This window comes from Cynoglossus semilaevis, chromosome Z, assembly GCF_000523025.1.
Source record: "Cynoglossus semilaevis isolate Cse_v1.0 chromosome Z, Cse_v1.0, whole genome shotgun sequence".
Lineage (NCBI taxonomy): Eukaryota > Metazoa > Chordata > Actinopteri > Pleuronectiformes > Cynoglossidae > Cynoglossus > Cynoglossus semilaevis.
Window position 1 is genome coordinate 16533778 of NC_024328.1, and position 14081 is coordinate 16547858.

At 37.4% G+C, this 14081-nt stretch overlaps 1 protein-coding gene and 1 long non-coding RNA gene across 3 annotated transcripts in view; one reads left to right on the top strand and one right to left on the bottom strand.

The window, feature by feature from the left end:
• The window catches only part of ntrk2a (neurotrophic tyrosine kinase, receptor, type 2a), a 106781-nt gene that overhangs the window by 7229 nt on the left and 85471 nt on the right, over positions 1-14081 (top strand). For both annotated transcript variants that reach the window (XM_017042958.1, XM_008336700.2), the window contains exons 4-5: positions 258-326; positions 1937-2085. In XM_017042958.1, coding sequence (XP_016898447.1) covers positions 258-326; positions 1937-2085 — 218 coding nt within the window. The remainder of the gene's footprint in view (positions 1-257; positions 327-1936; positions 2086-14081) is intronic.
• On the bottom strand, positions 9959-10816 carry LOC112486469 (uncharacterized). The gene is made up of 2 exons (XR_003048912.1): positions 10678-10816; positions 9959-10551 (listed from the first exon to the last, which is right to left on the bottom strand). It is a non-coding gene; the product is annotated as an uncharacterized LOC112486469 (long non-coding RNA).

The following is a 14081-nucleotide window of genomic DNA, read 5'->3' on the forward strand; positions in this document are numbered from 1 at the left end:
TTTCTATAAATACTGCCTATACAGCATTCTATTGATGTTCTTACAGCCACGTGTTATTCTATATATTACAAACGTACTATAAATATATTGTACCCCATTGTAACCCAATCACAAATATGGTCATTTGATGCTAATTATTCTCATCAGATAATAATGTGTGTAGTTACATGTGCAGGAAGTCTGTTGTCTGTGTCCTAACATTTTTCTGTGGGAATAAAAATGCAGTTCTATTTTCTGACTTCAAATTTCCTTTACAGGAATCTTAAAGATAACAACCTGTCATCACTGAACTGGAGACCATTCAAGCATCTCAACATCTCTTATCTGTAAGTTTTTCTGCTGCCGCCATTTTCCCTAGGTCTGTCTCTGCCCAGGTTTATCAGCCGTTCTCTGGTTCTATGTCTGGTTCACTCTCTTCTTATCTCTTTCTGCTCAGATCTATAGCATGTGTAGCTCCTGTGATGTCACTTGTAGCTTCCTGATAGGATGATGTAGGTTTTAGCTTTGCTACCACTACTGCCCCACAATCTCGGGTTTCCCTGCAGCCAGGCATTAATTATTTCTTCAGTTTAAAACCCAGGCAGTAAGATTGAAGGGGACAGATAAGCATCAGAGCTTGCTGTGACTGGCTGTTTCATACTGTATGGAAATGAATGTAAACCTATGGGCAAACAATTATTTAAAAAAGGGAAAAAATCAGGATTTCGTCTTTAAAACTTTACAAATTAATATTGTTCAATAAGTCAAAGTCCTCACAGCGTGTATTATCTACTGCCCAAATCTGTTTCCACCTTATCAATCTTCCTATGCTTAAAGTAAAGGCTTACATAATACAGTCCAACAAATTAAGACAGTTATCTGAGGTCAATTTATGTTGACGATAGTTCAGATCCAGAGCCATCTTTCACTGACTCACACCTTTTAATTATAGTCTCTTTAGTCTATCTCTTTATAATAGTCTCTGGGGTTGGATGATAAATGAATCATCATTTAAACTGTCTACCACAGGGTGTATGTAGTCGGACAACTGCTTAAGATACCCTCTCAGAGTGTCCACTGGTGTTTGTGACACCAGTGGACACTCCCACAAAATGTGCACAATGCCTTTGCAGTTTCCTAGAAGCAGAATAGAGAGGAACACACTTCTGTATTTGTGGCACTAGGTGTGAATGGTCTCTCCTTACCAATTTTAAATTGACACACTTCATGTTCTGGTTTGTGAAGCCTTATATTATTTTTTTTCTTTCAATTTTACTACTGTTCTAAAAATCAAAATAATCTTTCTTCCAGGCTTATGTTAATGCTATGCTGTTAAATTTGAATAAATATGCAAATCAAAGGCTGTGGCTATCCGAGGCTTGTTATTAGCCTTAGGGTAACCACACCAAGGCATCATGAATTAAAGCAGCCAAGATAAAGATAAAGATAAAGGACCATTCAGGCCACATGCCTCTGTTTTTGCTTTGAAAAATTGAATGATTCAGCATCTAGAATACTGGTAGGCAGTTTCTCCTGTGATAATCCTGACTTACCTCAAATCACCCCTTTTTAACTTCGGTTTTACAGTCTGTTTTCCAATAATGAATATCTTATAACTTTAGAAAAATACAGCCTTATTAAAATGACTAAGGGGAATACAGTATAAATCTGTATGATTCAATCAGGTTTTTAGAGAATTTTAGCAATTTTATCTTTTAGTTTTATCCACAATTTTACGCTGAACAAAGCGACACTGTGAATGTGTCAATCATCTCCACCAAGCCTAATAGCAAAGGAAAAAGGCTGATTTTTCCCAGCGTCAAATTCAGGTTATTTAATTCACTAGTGCAGCTTGACATATTTAAGCCATAGCTTAATGATTTTTTTTCTCTTTTTTTCTGTATGCCAACAGCTCTTCTTGACTAAATCTGTGCTCTCCCTCTATATGTATGTAAAGAACCCTGTCAGGGAACCCTTTACACTGTTCCTGTGAGAACATGTGGATCAAACTGTGGTTAGGGGAGGAAGCTGACATTCAGGATCTACGCTGCATTGAGGACGGAGGAGCCCGCAAGCTGTTGTCCAGACTGAACCTGCCTAACTGTGGTGAGAATATTTACTCACTCACACACACGCACTCATGGATGGACATGAGCTTATTCACACTAAGGAGTAGTAGGGAGAAAACAGAAGCTAATTCAAATTTGTATAGTTTGCGTGTGTGTCAGTGGTCGTGGGAGCTTCAGGATGTGTGTGTTCCTTCATTTGTTCAAGGACACAAGCTACTGTTTACTCTATACAAACATTGTATGGTTGGACAAATGTGGACAAGTGTAAATTGCGGTTTGTCTTTATTTGGGGACTTGTCCATGTTGTACCTTGTCTGTGGCTTGTTGCCTGCTGGGATTGTCTCCAGCTCCCTGGCTGTAAAGCAGCACGAAACGAATGAATGAATGAATCTTTTAATATACCCACTGGTGTTTGAAATGTTTTTTGCAGACCACAGTGAGGACACTGTGCACTCAGATTCTGCTTACATTGCATATTGTAATTTCCCAAGGTATGTTGCAGTGAAAACACAGCTTCTTTCACACAATAACAAAGGAACCACAAGGCCTTTGCATGAAAGACTGGATCATTAATATACTGTATATATATACAGTATATACAGTATATATTTATATATAATGGCATGCCGTTCAGGAAATTAATCTTTGAATATATATACAGAATGTCTGAATATATGTACAAAAAGTCTGAATATATATACGGTACACAGAAAGTCTGAATATATATACAAAAAGTCTGAATATGTATACAAAAATCCTGAATATATATACAAAAAATTGAAACCCTCTTGACCACAGTGCCTCAATCGGGGCACAGCTACGCCTGCTACCACCGACCAGGTGGCACAGGAGATCCCCATATGTGTCGCCAGTGTATGGCGATCATTACTTACGTCTTCCAGAAAGGAAAAGAGCAACAGTAATATGAAGAGTGATTTATGTTAACTTTTATTTGAAGATATTTTGTTTGATAGCTGTCATATGACGTAGTGTACTGTGTTGTCTTTAAAATATTGATTTGTTCACAGGTTCCTTGTCGACTCACGGAAAATGTGTTGTTCTGTACCGGATTGTTCATTCTTTCTTCTGCAAGTGAAGCGTGGTCCGTAAAAACAAGAAAAAAAAAGAGAGAGAGAAAAGAGGAGAAGAGAAGCAGCAAAGCAACGAAGAGTGAATAAATGAAGACGTTTATATCAAAGGTGCTTGTCTCACATTGCTGTTATTTTTTAAAATATTTTTTATGCCCTGCTACGTGGGCACAAGGTACAGGAGGTGGTAGCAGGCGTAGGTCCGCCCCGATAAGGGTAGTGTGGTCAAATACGCTTCAAATTTCTGAATATATATTCAGTCTTTGTGCAGAAAGTCTGAATATATATACAAAAAGTCTGAATATATATACAAAAATCCTGAATATATATACAAAAAGTCTCAATATATATACAAATATCCTGAATATATATACAAAAATATGAAGCGTATTTGACCACACTGTCCGTATCAGTGCGCAGCTACGCCTGCACAACCTGCCAGGCTCCTGTATCTTGTGCCCACATAGCGGGACGTATAAAGTATGTAAAAGAATAAATAAATAACATCAAAGCGACACAAGCAGCTTCTATATGAACGTCTTTCTTTATTCACTCTTCGTTACTTCTTATACTTTTTTTACGGACCACGCTTCACTCGCGGAAGTAAGCATGAACGATCGAATACAAATTAATAGTTTAAAGAGAACACACTACACTGACAGTTTCAAATAAAATATCTTCAAATAAGGTAAACAAATATACATACATAAAAAGCTTTGCATTACTGTCGCTCTTTTCCTTTCTGCAAGACGCAAATTATCGATCGTCAGCACACTGGACAACGTTATCAAATAATAACATATAGAAATATTATAATATATTTCCAAACAAGTATTTACAATGAATTATAACCTTTTTATCATCCTTATATTAACGTTATGCTATTCTGAATCCCTCACAACAGTGAGCTTAGATCGTTAACAATATTCAAACTTTCTGTATATATATGCAGACTTTTTGTATATATATTCAAAGATTAATTTCCTGAACGGCATGCCATAATATTTACTCTTTATTCCAAAAGCGCAGAACAACTGAACTTCAACAACTCAGCGCGCCAAAACATAGGCAGCGTAAACCACGCCCCCAGCCCACAGTCCTGTAGGGTGAGAGGCATCCCTTGCAGTGCCTGCCACAAAGGAGCATTAAGGCTTTTGCTAAAGGTGCAAGGGATGTTAAAAATATCTTTCAAAATAAACTGATTGTATGAAAACATGACACTGTAGCCGCTGCTCAATCCGTGTCTAGCCCCTGTGTCAGGGGAGCGGGAATTGTTCTAGGTTTGCTTGTACATTTCAAAGAGATACGTTACAGAATTAAATAACTTTCATCTATAACCCAGTCATGTTCAAAGACTCATAATCTCACTTGGGACAATGATGCTTTTTGCCAGCTTTTGCCACTGCCATGATGGCAGCTGGAGCCAGACTGGCAGCACATCACAGACAATGCTGGGATTCTTTGTGTGATTCTGGCATTAAACTTCCACAGCTGCAAAAATACCTAGCGAAATACACGACTTTTATGTGAGCCATTTGAAAAAGAACGAAAGCTAAGCTAGTCTCCTCCTATTTATCTGCTTGGACCTTTATCTTTTTAAAAACATATTTATATTAGGAGTAGACTTAAGTTGGTTAGTGACATGTCTGGTATATGGATCCATGGCGAATTTATTGGATTCCTGTGAAGCAAAAATGAGCTGCAACAGAGAAAGGAATTTTTTTTTTTTCAATGGATCGCTCCCAGTCATTTGAGCCTTCCTCGTGTACCTGCCAAGAGGTCATGGTACAGGACATCACAAAGCAGAAAACGTATCACGCTGCAAAGGACTGTTTTCGTATAGAGCGCAACTGACATCAGTGAAGATGCTTGCTAGAGTAAATACGCCAAAACACACACACAGTGTTATGACCACAATATGCACCTGTGTTCTTTCACATGGTGACTTGCTGTCACGCAGCGGATTATATTTCCTCTCTCTCTGAGTCATTACCAGGTGACAAGAAAATAATTTTCTCAGCAATAACCAGAAATAATCTCAAAACAACAAGGTCGATGTTATTTTATTTGGAGATGGTGGAGGCATTAACATGTGGGGTTAATGACTAGTGACCTGCTCTGGTGTATCCCGGATTAGCTCGAGATTGGCTAACATAGAGAGTATCCATCCTATAAAAAATCCTTTGTACAAAAAACAAATATATATATATATATATATAAACACTTTAATGACTCACACCGACCACAAATCGTTAATGCTCTCACTTATGAGAGTCTGGCTTGGATGTATAAATGTCAACAGTTAATTGACACTTTAATCTCACCTTCTTTACTGTGCACTGTATCTTCGTTCAATTTTAATGGATCCCTCTATTTTGGACTCTTTGTTATTCATAAATAGGGTCAGATTGCAGCTTGACCTGTCTCTGAAAGTCTGACTGCATCCTGCAGAGCATCCTCCCAGACTCAGTGTGGATTTGAAGGGGTTTGTCAAACATAAATCCTGACTGACAAGATGGACAATTGTTATTTAATAATTTACAAATTAATGTTATTGTATGCAAACACTTAACACAAATAAAAAAACACACAAAAAAATAGCAGGTTGTTTTACATCTTCTTCCCCTGCAGGGGATGCTATAAATGCAGTTTAAATTATCTAGACGAGTGACTGGAAGCTTAATTTATTTAAAATACTCACATTTAGACACATGGGATGCAGCAGTTATCTAAAGCAGAACTAACCAAGGGACCACTCCCCACTTGTAATAATAAATAACAGGGTAATAAAGGCAACTGCTAGGTGTTGTGTGTAGCTTTGCACCTCTTTCAATGTCTCCATTACCACTGTGATTTTGTTCAGGGGACAATAATGAGAAGAGAAGTAAGTAAAACATCTTCAAGGCTTAGTTAGATTAAAAAAACAACAACATTAATGTTGATTTAATAAAAAAAGAGAAAATGAAATGCTTTTCTGCAGAGATGAAAAAAATAGGGTGACATTTTGTTTTGTGCATTATATAGTAGATTTTTTTCTCAGATAACTTTAAATTACAGTTCAAACTTACACTACTACCGGGCTGTGATATGATCCTGCCCCACATTCCATGACACTTTACTACTTAACTAGCTGGGATCTTTAGTGTTGTAATACTGGCACCACAATAGCCAAAACCAGCGTACTAGGATGTTAAATCTTGACTGCTTGATGAATTTTGAAAATTAAAAAGTATACAAACACTTAATTTTCAAGATCATTTTTGTAAAATTATTATTATTTAATTAAAAATTTATAAATAATAATAATAATAATAAATATCTAATATACTTGTACTACTTTGAATGAAAACAAAAAGGAAAAACACAATAATTTATAAATTATTATGTTATGCTTGTACTGGTCCGGCCACCTTGACATCTAATTAGGTTGTATGTGGCCCCTGAATTAAAATTAGTTTTAAATAGATTTTTTACCTTCAAAAGAAACCACTGTCAGAAAGAGAAAATACTAGCATAGGGAAAAGTCCCTAAACGTTACTTTCCACTTCTAGTGATCGATTAATGATGGAGATTCTGTTTTCTGGTATTTTTTTGTCAAAATCATGTCTTTTGTAATTAAATAAAAATTTACATTGTACTATTGTACACTGTACATTGTACGTTGTTAAAAATTTGAAGTTAATTAAGATCTGTTATTGTAAAGGGAGAATGCTCATGTTTGGCGGAAATCTGTTAGATAGCTGACAACAGCAGACTGAGAAGAATTATGAATCTTTAGTGGTGAACTGATTACTTCATGAATCAGGCCAAACATGATACATTTGTTTTGTTACTGTGTAAATAACCTGGTCTTAAATAGCTCAGTGCAGTTGGTAAACAAATGACACCAATAATAAGTTAGTCTGCAGGAATTCAACCCTGACATTGATAACTCCTATTGATCGGTCTGTTCTCATCCCCTCAAGAAGAGGTCTTAGAATAGAACAGTTACAACAGGGTCCGTGGGGATGTGCACAGGTAGACCCTGGCAGAGCGACATATGAGGAGGAGGACACGGTGGGGCAGGGGTGCCAAATAATGCCCCAGGGTTAACACTGATACACACCGAGTCTGGCCAATCTGCAGGCCCTGTGTGGGTTTTATTTTGTCTTTTACCTCTCCCTCACTCTGGGACGGGCCGGTCCTCCGCTTTGTGACTATATTTCCATCTGTCCGTCTGCTTGACATGAGGCTCATCCTCTCCCTGTATGGCTGAGCTGTTCTGAGTGACAGAAAAGACAAAGTAGAGGAAGTGCCCTGTGATGGCCTCAGGCTGATGCTGGGCTCTCAGGCCACACATATGTCTCTGTGGACTGTTTACTGCTGAGTAACAGAGTCACAGAGACTAGAGAAATACAAACTGTGCTCACTGCTGACTTCACTGAAGTATGTCTCACTGATAGGGCTGCTGCACTAGCTGTAGATGTTCACGTGTTCTATAATGTGAGGAAAACAAACAAAAATACTTGATGGAACTCATGTACTTTGCACTTTTGCCTATTTTCCATCATCAACTAATTTCATAAAAAAACAAAAAAACAAACAAACAAACAAAAATGTCAAGGTTGCCCTTTCTACACAGTCTTTATTGCACCTGTGTGGGAGGGAATGTTACCTAAATGGGCAAAAAGACTTAGGCTAAATGTTGAATTTATCTCTCACTTGAATTGTTTTGTTTTTTTTTTTGGTCTCATATGCATGTGGAAGTCACAGCAGATGTCTCACTTTAGATTAAAAATCAATTAACACCCTAAAAAATCATACAGAGTCAGTATATGTAAAAGTCAAACTATAAAATCACTGACAAAGGTGTGGCCTATAGTATCACCATGGTAGAAAATCAAAATTACTATGACAAACAAAAACATCACATTGATCACATAAATATAAAAATGTAATTTACCTAAAATGCTCAAAAACGGAGCATTTTTTCACTAATTTTCTATTACCAAAAAAACAATTTGGTAGCAAAATGTAATACTTTGTGAGAGTAAATTAAATTAAATAATTTCCCAAAAATATAACATAAAATAGTTTTTATACTTCTATGACAAATGGCTGCAGCACATGTTTCTCTCTCTCTCTAATGTATGAGAAAAAAAAAAGGATTTTCTCCTCTTCGTCTGCTTTTCATTAGAAATCCTTACATCCGCATTGAGGCCACAGCCTCACTGGGGACCCTCTCTAAACATCATTTATAGAAGTCCCTCTTGTGGCCTGTCACAAAAGCTGACAACAGTGACAGCTCTAACAATAAGGCTGATGTTTTCTACATAATGTCTAATCCTGGGAGCAGTGGATGTTTTCTTTTAGTCTTTTAGGTATGATCTATGAGCAGCCATTCAGCTCTGCATCACAGGGTTCACGACCGCATGTGTTCGTGGTGAGCGAAGGCACCCGGGGTCAGAGACTATTCCTTTTTTTGAGGAAAAAATGATAAAATATGAGAGCCAAACTTCTAGATTAACATACTGCATTCAATTTTGAGTTTTGCTGCCAACACAAGGTATTAACCTTTATAAAAGTTCAAACTACAAACACTTTGTTAATTTAATTTAATCTTTTTACAAACTTAATTAAATTTACATAAAAAACATCCAAACAAACAATACATTTTTATATAGTTATCAATTTTATACATGATGCCAAAACTGTCCCGTTTAACCAATTTTAAAAAAAAACAACAACAAAAAAAACCAAACAAAACACTTCATGTTCAGGAAATGTTTTGTAATACGTATTATGTTTCATTTAATATGAAGATTTATCTAATGTCATTTTTGCATGAAAACAAAAGGGAAAAAGACAGACCTTTTGTTATTTATAAGTTATTATTTTTGTACTGATGACACTGGTAGAAGAAGAATAAATAATTATTTCTATCTTATATACAGTCTATAAATTTAGGAATATTTTTGCCCTGTTGATTTGACTTTAATTTCATGTCGTAGTATTTGCAGTACTTCTTAATATCTAGTATAAAATGATGAAGAAAGTATCTCCAAACAAAGATTTAATTGTTTATAATGGTCAACTTTACATTTCATAAAAATGCCTCAAATTGATGTGTTTTTTAACAGGCATTTAATGCTAAGTTATGTCTTCCTAAACTGTTATATTATTATAATATAACAGCATTTTGTCCATATGACAGAAAACGTTGCTTTCATTTTTTTAAATTTTTTACAATTTTACAATTTTGCTTTTTAAATACAAAACAACAATATCTAATATATAGAGAGACTTGAAATGGTGAATCATTCAATCTCCACTTTCATGTCGTAACAGATACTACGCAGTAAAAATACAAGTGTTAATCTAACTCTTAAAGAGTTTAAATTAACTCCATTTCAGATAACATTTGGTCCCACTCAAAACTAGTGTAAATCTTACTCTATGGTCAGTGTAACATTTTCAGAGTAAATTCTACTCAATATTGTATAAATACTCAATATTTGTGTAAATATTAACAATGGAATGTGAACAAATATTTAACACTGTGGCATAGTTACACTGTTCAGAGCAATATGGTTACACTGTAGAGAATCCAGTTAACTCCAAATTTATTTTTTTTAAAAGACTTTAATGTGTAATTCTTTTTAGCCTCAGATTTTGTAGTGCTTTTACTACATTTGAAGCAGCATTATAGAATTAATGTGATGTACTATGAAATGAAAATAAACAGAACACAACACAGGATTACCGGTGCCAGTATTTATTTTAGAAATCATGAAGGTGCCAGTGATCTCCATATTTGCATTGTCTATATGACATATTAAAATAAAAATGAAAGCTTACAAAAGAAAGCAATATGGGACAATGAATAATGAAGAGTTATTCACTCCACATGACCTTTGTAGGTCAAAAGGCCTAGGATATTGCAGGTTGTCCACATGAAAGTGAACAAAATCATGCTTTGACCTACTCACTTCATATGCATGGAGATGCTCTTGAAAAGTAATTGGAATTAAAGGCACAGTAAGCAATAACAGTTTTCTATCTATAATCAGAACAATAATCAAAACAATACAATAAACAAACTCCAAAAACAGGGGCATTTTAGATTCAATTCTGCCACAGACAATCAAATGTGGGCGGTAAGTGAGCGTGTTATGTTTCTCCCATGTCAATGTTGTAGATGGTAGTTTGCACAAAAGTAAAAAAGTTGGTCAAGGAGGAACTGTATGACATACAGGCCATAATGAGCCTTCAAGAGTTTGTCAAAGACTCCCACAGAACTAGATGCCTTGCAAGGAAGTGCATGCTTGTCGATCACAATGAAGTAGTGGTGAATGCTGCTTGGTGTGGTTCCCACAGCAAGAAGGTAGGGCTGGCTGGGTGATGTTGTCTAAATGCTGCTGCACACTGATTCCAGTCTGTGACAGAAGGCATTCAGCATCATTTTTGGTTAGTAAAATCTGATTAGACTACATTTGATCACACCTTAAACTGTGTGTAAGATTGATGTAAAGAAAAATTAATTTTAAAACTTTTTAATAAACCTTTTGAAATTTAATGAGCTGATGTACATCTTGAGATGCAGACATCTTTCCTGGCCTTTTTCGAACTTGCGCAGATGATGGCAGTAGATGTAAAATAGTAGACATGTCACTGTCCCAGCCTACCAAAAATGTGTTAACATCATAGTATATTAATTTGAGAAGTTGTACCATTACCAAGAAGGGCAGGCCATAATGAGCCTTCAAGAGTTTGTCAAAGACTCCCACAGAACTAGATGCCTTGCAAGGAAGTGCATGCTTGTCGATCACAATGAAGTAGTGGTGAATGCTGCTTGGTGTGGTTCCCACAGCAAGAAGGTAGGGCTGGCTGGGTGATGTTGTCTAAATGCTGCTGCACACTGATTCCAGTCTGTGACAGAAGGCATTCAGCATCATTTTTGGTTAGTAAAATCTGATTAGACTACATTTGATCACACCTTAAACTGTGTGTAAGATTGATGTAAAGAAAAATTAATTTTAAAACTTTTTAATAAACCTTTTGAAATTTAATGAGCTGATGTACATCTTGAGATGCAGACATCTTTCCTGGCCTTTTTCGAACTTGCGCAGATGATGGCAGTAGATGTAAAATAGTAGACATGTCACTGTCCCAGCCTACCAAAAATGTGTTAACATCATAGTATATTAATTTGAGAAGTTGTACCATTACCAAGAAGGGCACTGCACATGCGTGCAATCAGTAATATCAAGTAAACAATGTCGTACCATTCTCAACTTCAGCCGCTGACTCTGCACTTCCTTTATTATTTTAGCTTTGAAAAAAGTTGGCCACTTCTCCAAGAATTTGTAGGCAGTGGTCTTTCCAAACAGAAATCTGAAATCTTGCTTGTTCTGTAACACAGACACATACAAACAAAGAGTAACAATGAGAGATACTGCACTGTGGCTATACTGGAAATTGCCATGAAATAATTGAATTAAGATGTTGTACCAGTCACGGTGTGTACAGAAAATGTGGGAAAACCAAGAACACATCTGCTGATTTGCTGTCATCATTGACAATTGCTTGGCGATAAGTGAAGGTAGCTTTCAGCTTCTCACGGACAATGTCTTCATCAGTGTGTGTTTCAGAACTGCAACAGCTGCTTGGACATCCTCATGTGCAAATGTGTTGTCAGAGGGGTTGTCGACTATGTCCTAGTCCCCCAACTTAAAAATCACTAAAACAATTTCCATACTAGATCGGCCCGGGTTAACAACGACCGACAACAGTGCTGTTGACCTAGAGGACACTGATGGAAATTGGACTACTGTTGGTCAAAGACAGAGAAGACGATGAGGGCATTTTTCCAAACAGAAATCTGAAATCTTGCTTGTTCTGTAACACAGACACATACAAACAAAGAGTAACAATGAGAGATACTGCACTGTGGCTATACTGGAAATTGCCATGAAATAATTGAATTAAGATGTTGTACCAGTCACGGTGTGTACAGAAAATGTGGGAAAACCAAGAACACATCTGCTGATTTGCTGTCATCATTGACAATTGCTTGGCGATAAGTGAAGGTAGCTTTCAGCTTCTCACGGACAATGTCTTCATCAGTGTGTGTTTCAGAACTGCAACAGCTGCTTGGACATCCTCATGTGCAAATGTGTTGTCAGAGGGGTTGTCGACTATGTCCTAGTCCCCCAACTTAAAAATCACTAAAACAATTTCCATACTAGATCGGCCCGGGTTAACAACGACCGACAACAGTGCTGTTGACCTAGAGGACACTGATGGAAATTGGACTACTGTTGGTCAAAGACAGAGAAGACGATGAGGGCATTTGGTTAGGAGAAAAAGAGAAAAGATGAAGAATAGAAGTGTTGGTCTGAAGTTTGGAACTCTGAATGTAGGTACAATGAAAGGGAAAAGTAGAGAAATAGCTGATGTGATGGAGAGAAGAAGAGTAGAAATTGTGTGTGTGCAGGAGACCAGGTTGAAGGGCAGTAAGGCTAGAAACACTGGGGGAGGCTACAAACTGTTTTATCATGGTTCAGATGGGAAGAGAAATTGAGTAAGGGTGATCCTAATGGAAGAATATGTAAGAAATGTGGTAGAGGTGAAACGAGAGTCAGACAGGTTGATGTGTGTGAAGGTAGAAGTAGAAGGAGAGATGATAAATGTTGTTAGTGGTTATGCCCCATAGGTGGGCTGTGAGTTGGAAGAAAAGGAGAAGTTCTGGAAGGAGCTGGGTTGGATGATAGAGAGTATCCCCAGAGGAGAGAGAGTGGTGATTGGAGCAGACTTTAATGATCATGTAGGGGAAGGGAGCAGAGGGGATGAGGCAGTGATAGGTAGGTTTGGTGTTAGGGAGAGAAACTTGGAAGGACAGGCAGTGGTAGATTTCGCGAAGAGAATGGAAATGGCTGTGGTAAACACCTATTTCCAAAAGAAAGAGGAACTCAGGGTGACGTACAAGAGTGGAGGCAGGTCTACACAGATAGATTATATTCTATGTAGAAGAGGTAATCTGAGGGAGATTAGAGACTGTAAGAGAGTGTAGCCAAACAACATTGGATGGTAGTGTGCAAGATGACGATGGAGGTGAAACAAAGGAAGAGAGTGAAGACAGAACAGAAGATCAAGTGGTGGAAACTAAGGAAAGAGACATGTTGTGAAGACTTCAGTAAGGAAGTAGGGGCAGTTCTGGGCCGTGTTGAGGAATTCCCAGATGAATGGGAGACTACAGCTGCAGTGATTAGGGAGACAGGTAGGAAAGTGCTAGGTATGTCCTCTGGGCAGAGAAAGGAGAACAAAGACACCTGGTGGTGGAATGATGAGATCCAGGAGAGTGTGCAGAGAAAGAGATTAGTGAAAAAGAGATGGGACAGTGACAGAACAGAAGAGAACAGACTGGAGTACAAAGAGAGGACAAGGGAGGTGAAGAGGGAAGAGGGAAGTGGCCAAGGCCAAACAAAAGGCATATGAGGAGTTGTACGAGAGTTTGGAAACAAAGGAAGGAGAAAAGGAATTGTATAGATTGGCGAGACATCAAGCTGGGAAGGATGTGCAGCAGGTGAGGTTGATTAAGGACAGATAGGGGAAGGAATACTTTGAGGAGTTGTTGAATGAGGAAAATGAAAAGGAAAGTAGAAACGAGGAACCAGAGACTATTAGGAAGAAGGTAGATCAGGTTAGAAAGGGTGAAGTTAGAAAAGGTGAAGTTAGAAAGTCAGTTAGTCCTGATGACATACCAGTGGAAGTATGGAAGTGCTTAGGAGAAGTTGCGGTAGATTTCTTGACCAGGTTGTTTAACAGAATTTTAGAGACGGACAAGATGCCTAATGAGTGGAGGAAAAGTGTTCTGGTGCCAATTCATAAGAAGGGTGATGCACAGAGTTGTAACAACTACAGAGGGATAAAGTTGATGAGCCATACAATGAGGATTTGGGAAAGA